At 55.6% G+C, this 14,369-nt stretch overlaps 1 protein-coding gene across 2 annotated transcripts; it reads right to left on the bottom strand.

Annotated features, from left to right (window-relative positions):
- Nucleotides 1-34: 34 nt before the first annotated feature.
- TRPV6 (transient receptor potential cation channel subfamily V member 6) lies at nucleotides 35-14,068 on the bottom strand. 2 transcript variants are annotated; one of them, XM_064575845.1, is made up of 15 exons: nucleotides 13,830-14,068; nucleotides 6,507-6,604; nucleotides 6,231-6,353; nucleotides 5,718-5,855; nucleotides 5,329-5,427; nucleotides 5,030-5,205; nucleotides 4,504-4,650; nucleotides 4,209-4,421; nucleotides 3,811-3,897; nucleotides 3,643-3,719; nucleotides 3,237-3,402; nucleotides 2,825-2,891; nucleotides 2,184-2,452; nucleotides 1,054-1,160; nucleotides 35-738 (listed from the first exon to the last, which is right to left on the bottom strand). In XM_064575845.1, the coding sequence occupies exons 1-15, from the start codon at nucleotides 13,955-13,957 to the stop codon at nucleotides 459-461; spliced, it is 2,175 nt and encodes a 724-aa protein (XP_064431915.1). In that variant the 5' UTR covers nucleotides 13,958-14,068; the 3' UTR covers nucleotides 35-458. The 2 variants fall into 2 exon arrangements, with proteins under 2 accessions (XP_064431915.1, XP_064431914.1); XM_064575844.1 differs by lacking the exon at nucleotides 13,830-14,068 and having other exon boundaries at nucleotides 36-738; nucleotides 6,507-6,763.
- Nucleotides 14,069-14,369: the final 301 nt, after the last annotated feature.

Genomic DNA, 14,369 nt, shown 5'->3' with positions numbered 1-14,369 from the left:
AGGTGGCAAGACTGAACCAGCTTCACCCCACCCCCAAAGCGGTACCTGTCCCCCTCACTCACGCTTTCCACAAGCCTCCCTCCCAACTGCCTGGAGCACCCTGGGAAGGGCTCTCCCCTTCCCACCGGAACACTGGGGTGGAGACGGCAAGCCCGTCCTTAAAGTGCTTTGCTCTCACAGTGCAGAGTACTTCCGTTAGGCCGAAGAGCCACGCAGCCTGGTCCCCCCACTGGCACCAGCCCTGTGTGCGGGGTGAGGCGAGGGCCACCTCCCTCCTTGGTTTCCGTTCGCCCCAGAGCTGAGCGAGTAGTGGAACCTGGGGCCGTTACTCCCAGCCTGCGTTCCTCAGAGTGCATTCTGCTTCCCCCCTGGACCTGGGAGATCAGACCTCTAGGCGTCTTGGTGGGGTCTTCCGATGCCCCCAGGAAAAGGACAGCAGCCGCCGGGGCAGGGCGCGCTCAGATCTGATACTCCCAGCCTTCCCCATCTTCTAGAGCCCTGTTGGTCAGCCCCCTCAGTTCCCTCCTCAGGGTCCCTTGCCGCAGCCTCTCCCAGTTGGTGCTGCTGTGGGAGGTACTGCGAGACACCGAGGGGGTAGAGAGGGGCAGGTGGGGGCTGAAGGGGTGGCCCAGCTGCAGTTTTTCTGAGGCTTTGTCCAAGTCGTTGGAGCCCTGGCTGTGGAAGGCCTGCACATAGCGCCGCGCTCGCTGCCGGTTGAGATCCTGTCTGTCCTCCACCCTGTGGAGCGGGAGGCCATGAGAGGCGGCCGGGCGTGGAAGGGCTGGTACCGGGCCCTGCCTGTGTCCGGCGCTCACCCCCTCCCGCCATGACTGGCCTTTTTCCTCGGGTGTGGCTGGCGCGGGCACAGGGGCTCCAGCCCCTCAGCTGCAGCCCCAAGCACCTCGTGGGGCCCCTCCCTTAGCAGCAGGGATCCGGTGTAGGGACCCCAGGCCAGTGGGCAAGGGGCCCAGGGAGCTGGCAGCCTGCACAGGGCCCCTGGGAGCGGGAGGTCGTCTGAGCAGAGGGGCGCCGGGCCCTGCACCGGTCACTCACCGCAGAAACCAGCGGTCCCCCAGCCCATACTCGCGCCCGCAGATCCCCGAGCGAGGCCACAGGCAGCGAGGCAGCTTCCGCTCCAGCATCACCGTGGTGGCCACCACCTGTGTGAGGGGACAGGTGGGGCCGTCAGAGGTTGGGTACAGACTGAGAGAGAGAGGGGTGGGGACAGGAAAGGGTGCTGGGCAGAGGAAGGACTGTTTGGCAATCGCTAGGAAAGGCAGGAGCTCATGGTCTCCAAGAAGGGACAAACGACACCCCAAGCCGGGGGGAGGGTGGTGGTGTCAGCTTGGTTGACCCTCTTCTGTGGGAGTCAATGGGACATGAGCCCCGCAATTCTCTGCCACGCAGCCTGACATCCATACTGATCCTGCAGGAGGTTGAGAGGACTCGCTCCAAGGAGACAGGAAGGAGGGCAAAGCAAACAGAAAGGGATCCTCAGGGCCACAGGATATTTTGACCCTACCGACATAAAGGCCATTTAAAAATGCTAACATCCTACTGAGAAATCTAATATCAATACACTTGCATGGAAAACATATTTTCCTGAGGAAACCCCATTTAGCCAATTTAGGGCCTTTTAACTCTGTTTTCTACACAGCACAGCTAGGTGCCATTCAATTTAGGGGATTTTCATTTTTAATTCTGTTGAGAGAAATTATTTTCTAAAGTATATTTTCAAATGATTTGATTCATTGAACGGTCTTCTGTCTCCATCATGATGATCTGACTGAAGATTACTTCTGCTACTCTGGCAAATTTTTGTAGCATTTTTTTAAAACCCATCCAATTTTTCTGGGTCCGATTTTACAGACTAATTTACTAAATGTCCTTTTAGTCCCCATTAGCTTTATTTCTTGTTGGTTCATTTCTCGTGGACTCTTCTAGAAAAGCCTGAGGTTTTAGTTTTTGAGAAAACTATGAGGAATTCTTTTCAGCCATCCAAGTACTGCTCCGTTTTAGTGCCAGCCCAGCGCTTTTGGACACTCCGCATCGTTCTGTGTACTGCGCACTGACCACGTAGACACATGTCGGGTCAAAATATCCTGCTTCCAGGGGAGGTCAGCCCTGTCCCCGGCTGGGAGGGAACGACCTGCAGCAACCCTCCCGGCCGCCAGGGGGCTCACCTGCGCCCTCCAGAGCTCATCTCTCTCGTGGGCCACCCGCCAGTGAGTATCACCCATCATGGCGATGAGGAGGTTGAGCATGAGCAGTGTGGCGATGATGGCGAAGGCAGCGTAGGTGATGCTGTACATGAAGGGCAGATCCACGTCGTAGTTGGCAGGCCCGTCGATGACGGTGAGGAACAGCTCGAAGGTGCTGAACAGTGCCATGGGGTAATCGTAGAAGTGGCCCAGCTCGTCGGGGTCCTCTGTCTGGAAGATGATATAGAAGGCTGCTCCACCCAAGGGGATGGAGAGTTACCATGGCAACCATACTCGGGACTGGACCGCAGCCAGCTCTTTGCTGCCCAGTTCAGTCCCGCTTCCCTCATCTCCAGTCTCCCCATCAGGCCCTCCGTGGCTCCGTACTTTGGGTTCTGATATTCCCTTATTTTCAGGATGGCTTATCCTGATCCCAAGACCCACGTCGCCATAACACTCCCAGCTTTGTCTCCCCTCCGAGGGACGTTCCATCCTCAGACACTACAGCCTTGTATCTTGGCCTTCCCTCCCACCTCCCCCCAGGTTTATCCACAGCCATTCTGGGCTCTCTGGGCTCCTCTAACCTCTCCCCGCCAGGGCCCCACCCCAGACAGATGATTTACCTGAGGCAAAGCCCAGGATGACCACGGCCATCAGCCAGCAGAACCGCATCAGGTCGCCAAAAATCATCTAAAGGGAGGAGGAGAAGGAAAATACCTCCACACGGGTCCCCTGAGCAGTTGCCCCTTGCAGCCTCTCGCGCGTCTGGCCCCGTGAAGCCCAGCAGCTCCACCCTCCAGGATTAGACACTCCGGCTGCACGCCAGATCTACTTGGCCTGTTTGGGTACGGCCCTTGAATAAGAATGGTTTTTACATTTTTAAAGCATTGAGAAAACAAAAAGGAGGAAAAGAACATGCAGTAGAGACCATATATGGCTCGCAAAGCCTGCGAATCTGTCATCTGGCCCTTTACGAAAATGCAGCAGCCCCTGCTCTAGGACCTCTCTCTAGAAAGCTTGGGGGGAGGCACAGACCTTCTGGATCATGATGGTGAAAGGGCCCAACATCTGGAATCCTCGGGCGAAGTACATGACATTGCACCAGCCCAGCACCAGCGCGAAGGACATGGGCACCACCTCCCCGTTGGCGTTCGTGAGCCGCATCACCATGGTCACCAGCACCATGCAGGCGTAGGTGATGCTGAGGGTGGGGAGCAGACGGGGTGTGAGAGGAGACTGGGGACGTCCTGGGGACGCAAGAGCAGGAGCGACTGAGGGACGCAACACCCACACACTCAGATTTGGCCTTCGCAAGTTCAATACACAGGGCCCCACACATCACTGGAGAAGGCTCTCTGGAGTTAATTTTCTCCAGGGACTGTCCAGGGGTCAGGAATCCAGGGAGTGAGGGAAGGGATCGGGGGAGAGAAAGGAGACTCACATGAGGATGTGAAACGGCCCCCCAAGGATGGTCTGTCCAAAGAAGCGAGTGACCCCCACCCTGAAGATGTCTGGAATCTGGAGAGGGGCCAAGAAGACACTTGCAGCCTGGGGCTCAGGCTGGATCCCTGGGGCAAGCAGCCTCACCCTAATCCTGCCCACACCTCACCTCTGCAAGCAGAATGATCACAGCTCCGATGACGGTCACCAGCTCCCCCACCAGGCGGATGTCATCCTTGGGGGTCACGTAGGCCTCCTGAGAGGGAAACGGTCAGAACACTCAGGGCTTCCATACATCTGCCCTGCCTGCCTCTGGGCACAAGTCAGCGTCCAGTGTGTAGAGTCACTGGCCCTGTCAGATTCTTTATAACCTGTTAGGTTTGGCTACCTCAGACTCTGCTCTTTGAGCGCAGGTGTGTTTCCACCTGTATGTTGCATCTGTGCCTAAGTATTTGGGAGCTGGGCCCGGGGAGCAATGGGGGTTGTCAAAGAGGAACGTGATGCAGGTGTGAGAAAGGGCAGAGGGCTGACTCCTGCCCTGAAGCTCTGCTGCTCCTCGGACGTCACCTGAAGCAGCTTCTGCTGTAGGAGGGTGTTGTCCCGGGGACTGGTGTGGTTACTGGTCCTGAGCTTGAGCGGGCGGTAGACGCAGCACATGGTGAAGCAGATGATGTACAGGAGGTAGATGGCGCCCAGCACGCAGAAGTATGGCCGCCCGTATCTCTTCCACTTGAGGCTCACCAGCTCTTTCACTGGTGTCTGGTCGAGGATCTGGCGAGCCTTCGGCAGGAAGGAAAGAGAGCAAGCAGCTCGGAGACCCGGACTTCCCTCCCCGGCTGCTTTCCCACCCAACCACCCATACCTCCCGCTTCTTGGTGGTGATGATAAGTTCCAGCAGAGACTGCTCGTCCCCCGAGGAGTCGATCTCCGTGAGGTCGTAGAGAGTGGACGTCAGCGGTCCGTACGTCCACTGGATGTGCTTCCGCTTCTGCATCAGGTGCTGGAACATCTGCGAGGACACAGCGGGGAGCCGGAGGGTCAGGGGGAGAAGCGGCCGCGGGAACCACGCCCCCCAAGAGGGCCGCTGCCCGCTCCTCGGCACCAACGGGCAGCCAGCGATCCCCACGCCTCGGGTGCGTGAACCTCCTTCTGTCTCTGCTTCTCCTTCTTTCCCACAGACCCTCTAAAGATCGGAGAGAAGAGGACAGGCCCAGGGAACAGCACTGCGGGGCACCAGAGCAGAGCTCCAGGAGCGCCGTTCTCCAAGCCCCCGGGCAGGGAGGCTGCCGGTTAGCGGTGGAGTGCGCGGTAAGGGACGCCGCCCTGTGGGGCGCTCGGGAAGAAGGGTCTTTAGGAGGACGCCGTGGGGCCAGGGCAGCGGCCCTCACCACAGTGTTGCCCTCCACTCCGGCCAGCTTGAAGGGGGTGAGACCCTGGTGATTGGGCACGAGGTCCAGGGCCTGCAGGTGGTCCCCGCGCCCGTCGTAGGAGAGCAGCAGGTTGTACATCTGGCAGGCAAAGGTCTTGTTGGGCTGGAGGATGAGGATGTGCAGCACGGTGTTTCCTGCGGGCGGGACGCGGTGTCGCGTGGCCATTGCACCCAAGGCCCCGCCGCTGCCCTGCCCGCCCGGGGCCCTGCCCTCGCGGCCCCCGGCATCCCGGGTCCCCTGCCGACCCCAGCTCTTACCCAGGGCGTCCTGGGCCCGGATGTCAGCTCCGTGCTCAATGAGCAGCCTCACGATCTCCTCACTGCCCACGCAGGCAGCAAAAGACAAAGGGTGCTCCCCTGTGGACACAGAGGGCGCCGTGGCGTGAGTGCCCGATGGGACGGGCAGTGTCCCTGAGCGACCGCCTCCTTGCCCCCCACGTCTCAGCTCTGGGCTTGGTGACACTTGTCGGCAGAACCGGAGGCAGGGATGGAGCAAGCGCCGTGGGGAGAACCGGCTCTGGCCTTAAGCCCTGTAAGGCCTGGCCCCTTGCAGCTTTCCCAGGGCCAGAGCCCGCCTCAGCCCCCCTGCCTTTGCTCTTGCCCGCCTCCCCGCGCCCCCCTCCTCCCAGCCCTGGCCCTGCTCCCACCGAAGTAGATGAGGTTGCGCGGGCTGCGGCGGAAAGCTGTGCCTGTAGCTCTTGCAGAGACGCTGGCGCCGTGGGCAAGCAGGGCTCGCACCAAGTTCACGTTCTGGTTCACGATGGCTATGTGCAGTGCAGTCTGACCTGGCCCAGAGACAGCTCTCAGTCACGGGGTGTGGCCCCAGGATCCTGCAGGGGTCCCTCCCTTATCTACACCCTGTGCTGCTCCCCAGGGCAGCCCGAGGTGGGGAGCAGGGGAGGAGGCCCTGGGCTGGCAGGGTCCCCGGGGAAGCCAGCTGCTCCCTTCTCTTCCTGCTCTAGGCCCCTTGCATCTCAGGGGGCTGGTGCTCTAATGGTGTGCAGTGAGGATGATGAGGAAAAAGGGAGATGGAGAGAAGCATGGAAACTAGGGGTCTCAGATGCCCTCTTTGGTTTCCCCAAATTATCCGCCACAGAGACTGACTTGAAATATCCAGCAGGTCACCCCTTCCCTCCATCCTGGGCCCCTCGGCCCCTCACCCTCATACAGCTCGGATGTCATGGGCTCGAAGACCAGCTCGGGAGCGGCCTCCATCAGCACTATGGCGGCCTCCAGGTTGTCATAGAGGGCTGCTACGTGCAGTGCCGTCTCCCCCATGGCTCCTGGCATTGACAGAAAGAAGAGTCATATGGCCTCTCTGGACCTGGGGGATGGTGACAATAGGGACTTGGCGGCCCACAGCTGAAGGTGCTGGGCTATCCCGGGAGCCACGTGTGTGGCAGGGTCTGGCAGGTGCGGAGGGCTCTGCCTCTTACCTCTCTGGTGCACCTCACACGCCTCGTACTTGAGTAGCTTGTTGAGAACCTGGACATTGTTCTCCTTGGCAGCTAGAAGGAGAGGAGACTCCCAGATCCTACAAGGGAAAGGGATCAGAAAGGTGGCAACGGTGAGCATGCCCAGTTGTGCAATGCAGGGTGATGTCTTGGCTCCGTCACATACAAACATGTTCACCTCAGCGGCATTGAACTTGATCCAGGGAAGTGAGGCCATCGGGCGCAAAGGGCTGTCTGATTTTTTTTCCTGACCAGTTAGTTAACCCAAACCAACTATTCCCCCTTTCTGCTCATGGAGGAGAGCATCAACACTGGTTTCCTATCCCCTGGGTGCTGGGACCAGAATGAGTGTGAACTTGTCATCTATGCATATTGAGCATGGAGGGGAGGAGTTTTACGTAAGTATTCATTCACCTCCTGACCTACTGACCTCTGGAGCAACCCTGTTTAGCTTCACTAAGTGCCCTGTGATTACCCCCCAAGATAAGCCTTGTTTTCATGGACTAAGGGTACAAGGATCTCCCCCCTCATATTTGTGAAGGAAGTCAACATGCAGAGGCTAGCAGATTTCCTCCAGTGGTGCGATGCTCTCCTTTCTAGACCTTCTCAGCAAAGCCTCTTGATCCTGCACTTTCCTCCTGACAACAGCCTCCTCAGAGCTCCATCACAAAGCAACAGTGGATCCTTTTCGTTCTGACCCCTAAGTCAGAGTATACTCTCTTCCTACTTCCTGTCTGCTTCTCCCTTGTTTTAGGCACCCCCCCCCAAAAAAATCGTTTTCTCTGACTCACCAGATCCTCTCTTGAGTTTTATTCCTACAATGAACTAAAAACCTAGATTATGATCACAACTTAGCCCAACTAAGACCCATGGGGCCCCCTTTATTCAATTTCTCTCTTGGCCCAAAGCCATGGTCTTTCTACGGGAGCTAAATGAAATAACCCCATTGAGCCATAGATGGCCCACTATGTGAATGGGAGCTCACACACTGAAGGACTGGTGGCAGGAAATCAACTCCAAGAGCTGGGATTGGGGCGGTGGGGGGGGGGGGGGGCGGTCAGGAGAGGAGGAATGAGCACAAGACTCACATCTCCCCAAATGTGGGCCCCAGCTCCCCACCCCCCATGCCATGTGGGCAGCCACCAGGCCCTGTCACTTCAACATTCAGTGTTCTCTCCCCACCCAATCCCTACCTCCTTGTCCTTGCTGACCCTCATCAGTTCATGTCTTCATTCGCTATTCTGCCCCTCGTTAGCAAAATAGTCCAACTACGGTTTCCCTGTGCCCTATTTACCCCTGGTCCATCTTTCTCCATGCTGCCAAGGTGCCCCCTCTAAATGGCAGTACCAACGTGGCGTAGGAAAGTCCGCCCTCAAATGCCCACAGAAAAGGAATACAGAGGTCCTTTCTAGACTCTGCGTACCCGCCTTTCCATTCTCTCCTCCTCCCATTCACTTCCTATGCCTGAGGCTCCGGCCTCACCGCCCCCGAACACCCTAGTCTCCCAATGACTGTGCCGCACGCTCCTTCCACCTGGAACCCAGCGCCTCCATCTCATCCTGTTCATTGTCTGTTCTGAGACCCCAGTGCCTAGGACTGTGCTCCGCTTGTGGTAGACACTGTCCCACGATCTGCAGAATGAATGAATTTGTAGCATTGCCAGAAGGTAGTTTGGCCTTTACTGCCCCTCCTTATTATCCCCATTGGCCACCTCTGAAGCCAACCTCAGGCAAACATATAATCTAAGTAAAAACCAGTATGCTTGATATATAAACACAGCTGCAAAGAAAATTTTCTACACCCCCTTCACCACCACCGCCGCCGCCTTTCCGACAATTTGCCCAAACCCCTCCTCTATAAATATTCGAGAGCCAGCTCTATTCCCCAACACACACACGCACGCACACGCACCGTCCCCAGGAAGTTTTCTATACGATCCTCCGGCCCTTTATTTTTGCATCTTTCACCGTGTGTTGTGATTAGACTGTCTCTTCCTCTATACTAGGGGTGCTTAAGGGCAGAGGTCAGTCACTTTCTCATCTTTATATCCTTTCTCTGCCCTCCTTCAATTAGCTTCTGGCTTTATGCCCTATTTGGACTAAAGTTAACGGCAAAGTTAGAATGGATCCAAGGGGGCTTCTTACCCAAGTGCAGAATTCTGCTCCCTGCTCCCTAAGATATGAGTGGGGAGGCTAGTTGGTAGCCTGCCTACAGACACCTCTTTTGGTCCCTACACATCTCCGAAGCCCACAAATGTCCCCCACAAGCCTCCATTCCTACGTGCTCTTTTTCTTGCCTTGCTGACTGCCATAGTGACCTGGGGAATGAGGAGTTACTGTCCGTCTGGGCTTGCCAAATAAATATGCAGATGCTCCATTAGATTTTAATTTTAGATATGCAAGCAATAATTTTTTAATATAACTATGTTCCACGTGATATTTGGGACGTACTTACACTAACACCTTATTCACCATTTATATGAAATTCAGATTTAACTCCGTGTCCGGTACTTTATCTGGCAACCCCAGTCAGACTACACTCTGGGTGGAGAATCACCTTATGACCCAACCCGGCAAAGTGTGTAGAGAACTGGTCTCTTCTGGGTGGCAAACTCCAGAATCCAGCAAAAAAGGGGGCAGCATATGCATGAATGGTTCTGAGGGGATCAGACAGAGAAATTACTTGTAATAGCATCAGGGGGCCACCAGGGGACAGCAGAGAAAGCCCTCGGTCACATTCTTGGCAGGCTGACCCCCCAAAACCTGACTACTCTTGGGACCCATAAGAAAGGCACAAGAGCAGACTCATCCAAAGATCCCTGTGCCTGAGATACGAGCGCCTTCTACCATAGCAACCCAGCACAGAAGTTTAGATCTGGAGCAAAATCTATGCATCTTCACCAGGTCTCTGCCACACACCTCCCTAGGGCAGGAAGAGGAGGAGATACTGATAAAAAAAATGTTCTGGTTTGAATGGTTAAATTATACTCGTTCTCTTCCAGGGGAAAATTTTACTTCATTTAGTAGAATACTTAACATTACTGCCAGAATCTGATTCACAAATGGTGGTTTGGAGCTGTGGTTCTCAACCAGGGGTGAGCCCCTTTCCCCTCCCCCAAGGAATTCAGCAATGTCCAGAGACATTTTTGGTTGTCACAATGGGGGTGGGGTGGAGGGGTGCTCCTGGCATCCGGTGGGTAGAGGTCAGGGATGCTACTGAGAAGCATCTTACACAGGGCAGTCTCCTGTAACAAAGAATTATTCTGTCCAACATGTCCATCCTGCCAAGGTAGGGAAACTCTGAGCTACAGGCAGAATTATTCATAAACCATCTTTTTAAAAAGAGGATTCTTCACATTAAAAATAATGAGAAATTCCCTATGTGTGTTTTCTTACAAATGGTTAAATATTTAGCTAGGAGAGAAATGAAAAGGTAAAGCCTTTTAAGCACTCACTGATTAAGTAGCAAAAAGAAATTACAAGGAAAATCTGAAATTATAGCAGTGTGGATGTAGAATGTTTTATTTCGCTGATCATTAATTATAAAAACGAATGGTTTAGTTTAATGTTAAACTGGTAGAAATTGTACTACAAACCCTCGCCCATTTTTTTGACAGTACATAAATCCCTGTCCTTCCCCTGAAATTCCCTCTGGGCCACCACATGAGCATCTCTCCCTTCTTTCTCCCTGTTCCCTGCACTCTGTCCTCTCCTCTCCTCCTCCTTCTTACGGATGTGTACATGTCTATGTGCGCACGAGCAAAGTTTTCTATTTGGTTGCTGGAAACAAGACAGAATCCAGAGTGCCTGGGAGGAGATTTCAAATCAGAATTTTAGAGCTAGGAAGTTGCTAGAAACTGGTCTATCTGTTCACGTCCCAGATGGAGAAAGAGGACTGGAGTCCCGAGGTGACCTGTCTAAACAAGTCAGAGGCAGAGCTGGGACCGGGACCCCCTTCGGCCATTTCTCTGTCCCTGTTCTCTGGATTGATCGGGCTTTGGAGAGGGCTGAGAGGCACAGGGGGTTGTGTCCTTGGGCACCCCTTCAGACAAGCGTACCATGTGGGAAGGAGAGGGCACACGCAAGGCAGGAGCTCAGTGTACAGCCTCCCAGGTGGATCCAGCTCTGAGAGCAGAGGTGCCCAGCCCCTCGAACTCCTGCCAACATTGGGTGTTGCCTTTTGACTCCCGTGGTTGTTTTCATCACAATAAATCCCATTTGTTAAGTGTGCTTTTCAGCTTCCAAAGCAGCATCTTCCTTATTACCCCTCTTGCTCCTTACAGCCCTGTCACACAGGCTGAATGATTCTTTCATTTTTCAGAAAAGGAAACTGAGGCAGCACAACCAAATTGCTGCGAGGAGATCACACAGAGTTAAAAGCAGAATGCTTGGCCAAGAACCTAGCCTCGGGCTCTCACCACTCAATTATGTGGTTCTTCTAGTTTTATGGCTCTTTCCAATCTTTCTCAGGGGGAGGGGGTCAGCCCAGAACCGTGACCACAGATGCAGGAAAGAGCAGTCCTGTGTGGGGAGGAGGCATGCACTGGCCGCTTGTGGGCCACTTCCCCCTAGCTCGGGCTCTTGGCGACTGGATGAGGAAGCCCAAGCTCAGGGGGAAAGTGGTTTTTTGCAGACTTGGAGTCGGGCCGTCCTTCTCAGGGCTGCAGCTCTAGCCCATGTGCCTGCAAGTGTGCATCTGCGTGTATTTACTGAGGCGTGGAGTCCCAACAGACTGGAGAGCCCCAGAGCTTACTTCTCCCAGACACATCACTTCACACGTATTTATACAGGTATCTATCCAAACAGAGAAGAACTTCCAGTGATCATCACTGCCTTCCCACCATCTAGAGGGAGGGAGAAGGTGCCAGCAACAGGGTCGGGTGTGAGCCTCTGGCTGCTGGCCAGCATACCCCACACAGGGCAGAAGCAGATACCACAGCATCCTCCTCTGTGGCCCACCGCACTTGCTTATACCCTTCTTGGTGAGGACACTCCCCAGGCTCCCTTGTCACCCAAGCAGATATATACTGGTGCATTTTGCCTGAGAGAATGCGAGCTCCTCGAGAGCAGGGATGTTGCGTTCATTTTCTGCAAATCTAACAGAGTGCTTTATGCTCATTAAGTAATTAATACATTGAATCTCAGGAAATAAGACAATTCGAGGTCCAGGGAGAGAGGAAGAAGAAATGGGAGAAAGGTATCGTTCAGCTTGGGTCTGACAATGTGGATTTAAGCAGAGGTGGTAGCGAGACTAAGACCCAAGACACATCTGCTAGAGAGGGAGAGGGATGCTGGGTTCCTGATCATCCTGGAGAGACCATAAAGCCTGCCCCTCTCACTGGACCATGCTCCACACCCCTGGATTCCCCCACCCCACCCAGAGGCCCCCTCTGAGCTGTTGGCACGAATTCTGACTTCATCCCTTGCTCACTTTGGGTCTGCCTTGTTCCCCAGGGGATAACATGCCAAGCCTCCCACAGGTTTGGGGTTATAGAAGGTGAGGTAGGTGCTCGTCACGTTGTTTGCTGCTTTCTGCCATCAGCCCACCTCTGCGCCCGTCAGTACTGTCCTCACTTACACGGTCCTCTATTTATCTAGTTGCCTGCAAGTCTTCCCTAAGGCTGGCTCACTGCTCAGCCTAGGACGCTTCCCTTTCCGGCCATTTCAGTTTCCTTCCTGGGAGGGCCCACCGAGTGGGGAGTCAGTACCCCAGGCTCTGCGGGAGAAGGAGAGGGCCAAGACACTGTGGAAGCAGGCAGGGAGATCAGGAAAGGAGGGGATCCCTCCAAGTGGCGACATCAGGCCTTCCCGGACCAAGGCTGCTGGAGCAGGCCCCCTCGATGGTCTGGAGAAGAGACAGGGGCAGAGAAGACTAGTGGAAGCAGCCAGGCTGTGGTCCTTCACTCGGTCTTTGCTTTGTTGGCACACACAACAGCTCTGCCACCCCTTCCAAGCCCCAGGCCTTTCTGTGCTCTGTGTCTGGCCCCCCCAGCCCCGGGGTCCTGAGTGGGAAGGGAGGAGTAGAACCAGGGATGGCCTATTCTCCAACAACAGTGCCATTCTGTGCCTAAAGATGTCATCAGCCAAACATGCGCTCAGCCCCTACTCTCCCAGGCCCGGGGAGAGAGAAGTGGGCGGCTGGTGTGAGAGTCGGGGAAGCCAGCGCTCAGAAAGGAGCACGCCCCCGAGCCCAGAATCCTGGGGCAAAGGGAGAAGAAACACAGGCACTCCCATCAGGCTCTGGCAGGCCTCTGCTCTCGGAGATGGAGAAAGACCCTCAGGTACAAAATCCCTGGGCTTTCCTCTATGAATCGTACGTATTATCTGCCTTGGTAGGGACCCCGGAAACGCCCCGACAGGAGCACTTCCTGCTAGCGTGCCAGGTCCTGGGTGGGGAGGCCCATGGAGTCTTCCGAGAGGACATCTCCTGCGCGGAAGGCCTCAAGCTTTCCCCTCTCCTCTCCTCTCCTCTCCCTCCTGGGGGGGGGGGGGGACATCAGAGTTCAGGGACGTTTTCAGGGGCTGGAAGCAACAAGTACAATATCCTTGGGGCTCAAACTTTAGAGCCTCCTCTCCCATTCCTCGGCCTGAATGAGAGAGTGGGTGAGCACTGGTAACGTGGCCAGGCATCCACACCCCTCCCCCCAGTGGAGAGTCATGAACCTCAGGGCTGGGTCCCAGCTTTGTTCGGCTCCATGTCCACCCAGTGCCTGGCATTCAGCAGGGCCCTGGGCAATGGCTGATGATGGTGATAATGCACAGGAAAGACAACTGCAGCTGCGCTTTGTCGTCTGTGGCTCCTAGTGTCTGTAGTTCCTTCCTGCCTCATTCATTCACTCCCGTACGCGTCCATGTATGTGTTACATGTTTCTGCAGGAAAGACTGCTCTAGGGGCAGGGAGTAGAGATATCGGGCATTGTCCTGACCCACCAGCACCTCTGGGTGGTGTTTCTGTGATGCCATAATCTTTTCAAGGCCCAGCAAGGTGGCTGGCCTTTAGGGAAGTGCAAGAGGCTTGCATAATTGAATCGGATCTTAAAGATAGTAGGCACCTGTGTGGGTTCCAGCCCCCTCTGCTTCCACCAGGCATCCTGGGGAGCTAGTCCCACAGGCCAAGACATTTGAGGCAAAATAATCCCAAGGAGCCAGGCCTGGAAGCACAGTCTGTTCAAACAGAGGTGCCAAACAAAGACTGGGGGAGGGGGGAGGGGGAGGGGAAAAGGGGTGGGGAAGGGGGAAAGAGGGGGAGCTGGGAGGGCGTGAGGGGCATGCCTGGGGGGTGCAGGGGAAGCAGATTGAAGCTTACCTCTTCTGCTGCTGCAGGTTCTGCTCATCTCGGCTCTGAGCCCATGACTCCTGTCTCTGGAACCATCTACAGAATTTTCTCCACAGGCAGAGAATGAGCCCCTTCTCTTTGGGCAGCGGCAACCCCATAGAGTGTAGGGCCGGCTCCTTGGGGGGCTGAGGCCGAGGCCAGACTCCGACAGGACTCAGCCTTGGGGCCACATCAGCCCCCCCAAGGGCCGGCCTGCCCTCTCCCTGTAGAGGTCCCGTCTCCTAGTCTCCTACCTCCCGGGGTCCCTGCGGAGTCTCCCTGAGGAGCCAGAGCGGGACTGCAGAGGGCTCTGAGGTTCTTACACTTGGCAGAGCTGGGACTCCCTCCTGCTGGCTCCTCCTCAGGAGCTCCTCCTGGGAGTGAGCAGGACCTGTGCAGACACTCCCTCCCTCCTCCCAAATTACCTGAGATTTAAAGAGACAGGCCAGCAGACCGGCCTTCAAGCTGCGGCCTGGCTTTAACTCCTTCCCCACCTGGGTCTCTCTCCCTGCCCCAGGGGCCAGTCCAGGA

The sequence above is a fragment of the Mirounga angustirostris genome, unplaced genomic scaffold (assembly GCF_029215605.1).
Source record: "Mirounga angustirostris isolate CCGP_5_RB_7025 unplaced genomic scaffold, mMirAng1.0.hap1 SCAF_12, whole genome shotgun sequence".
NCBI classification, from domain to species: Eukaryota; Metazoa; Chordata; class Mammalia; order Carnivora; family Phocidae; genus Mirounga; species Mirounga angustirostris.
Note: the sequence above shows the minus strand (reverse complement) of the source record. Positions and strands in the feature narration are given on the sequence as shown.

Bases quoted from the DNA above. Each gene is read 5' to 3' on its own strand.
- TRPV6 (XM_064575844.1), bottom strand. From the start codon at position 6,741: ATGGCCTCACTTCCCTGGATCAAGTTCAATGCCGCTGAGGTGAACATG. The intron at 4,651-5,029 runs GTGAGGGCCGCT...GTGTCCTCGCAG, and splicing joins GAGTGGAGGGCAACACTGTG to ATGTTCCAGCACCTGATGCA. The intron at 739-1,053 runs GTGAGTGACCGG...CCCGCTCCACAG, and splicing joins GGGGACCGCTGGTTTCTGCG to GGTGGAGGACAGACAGGATC.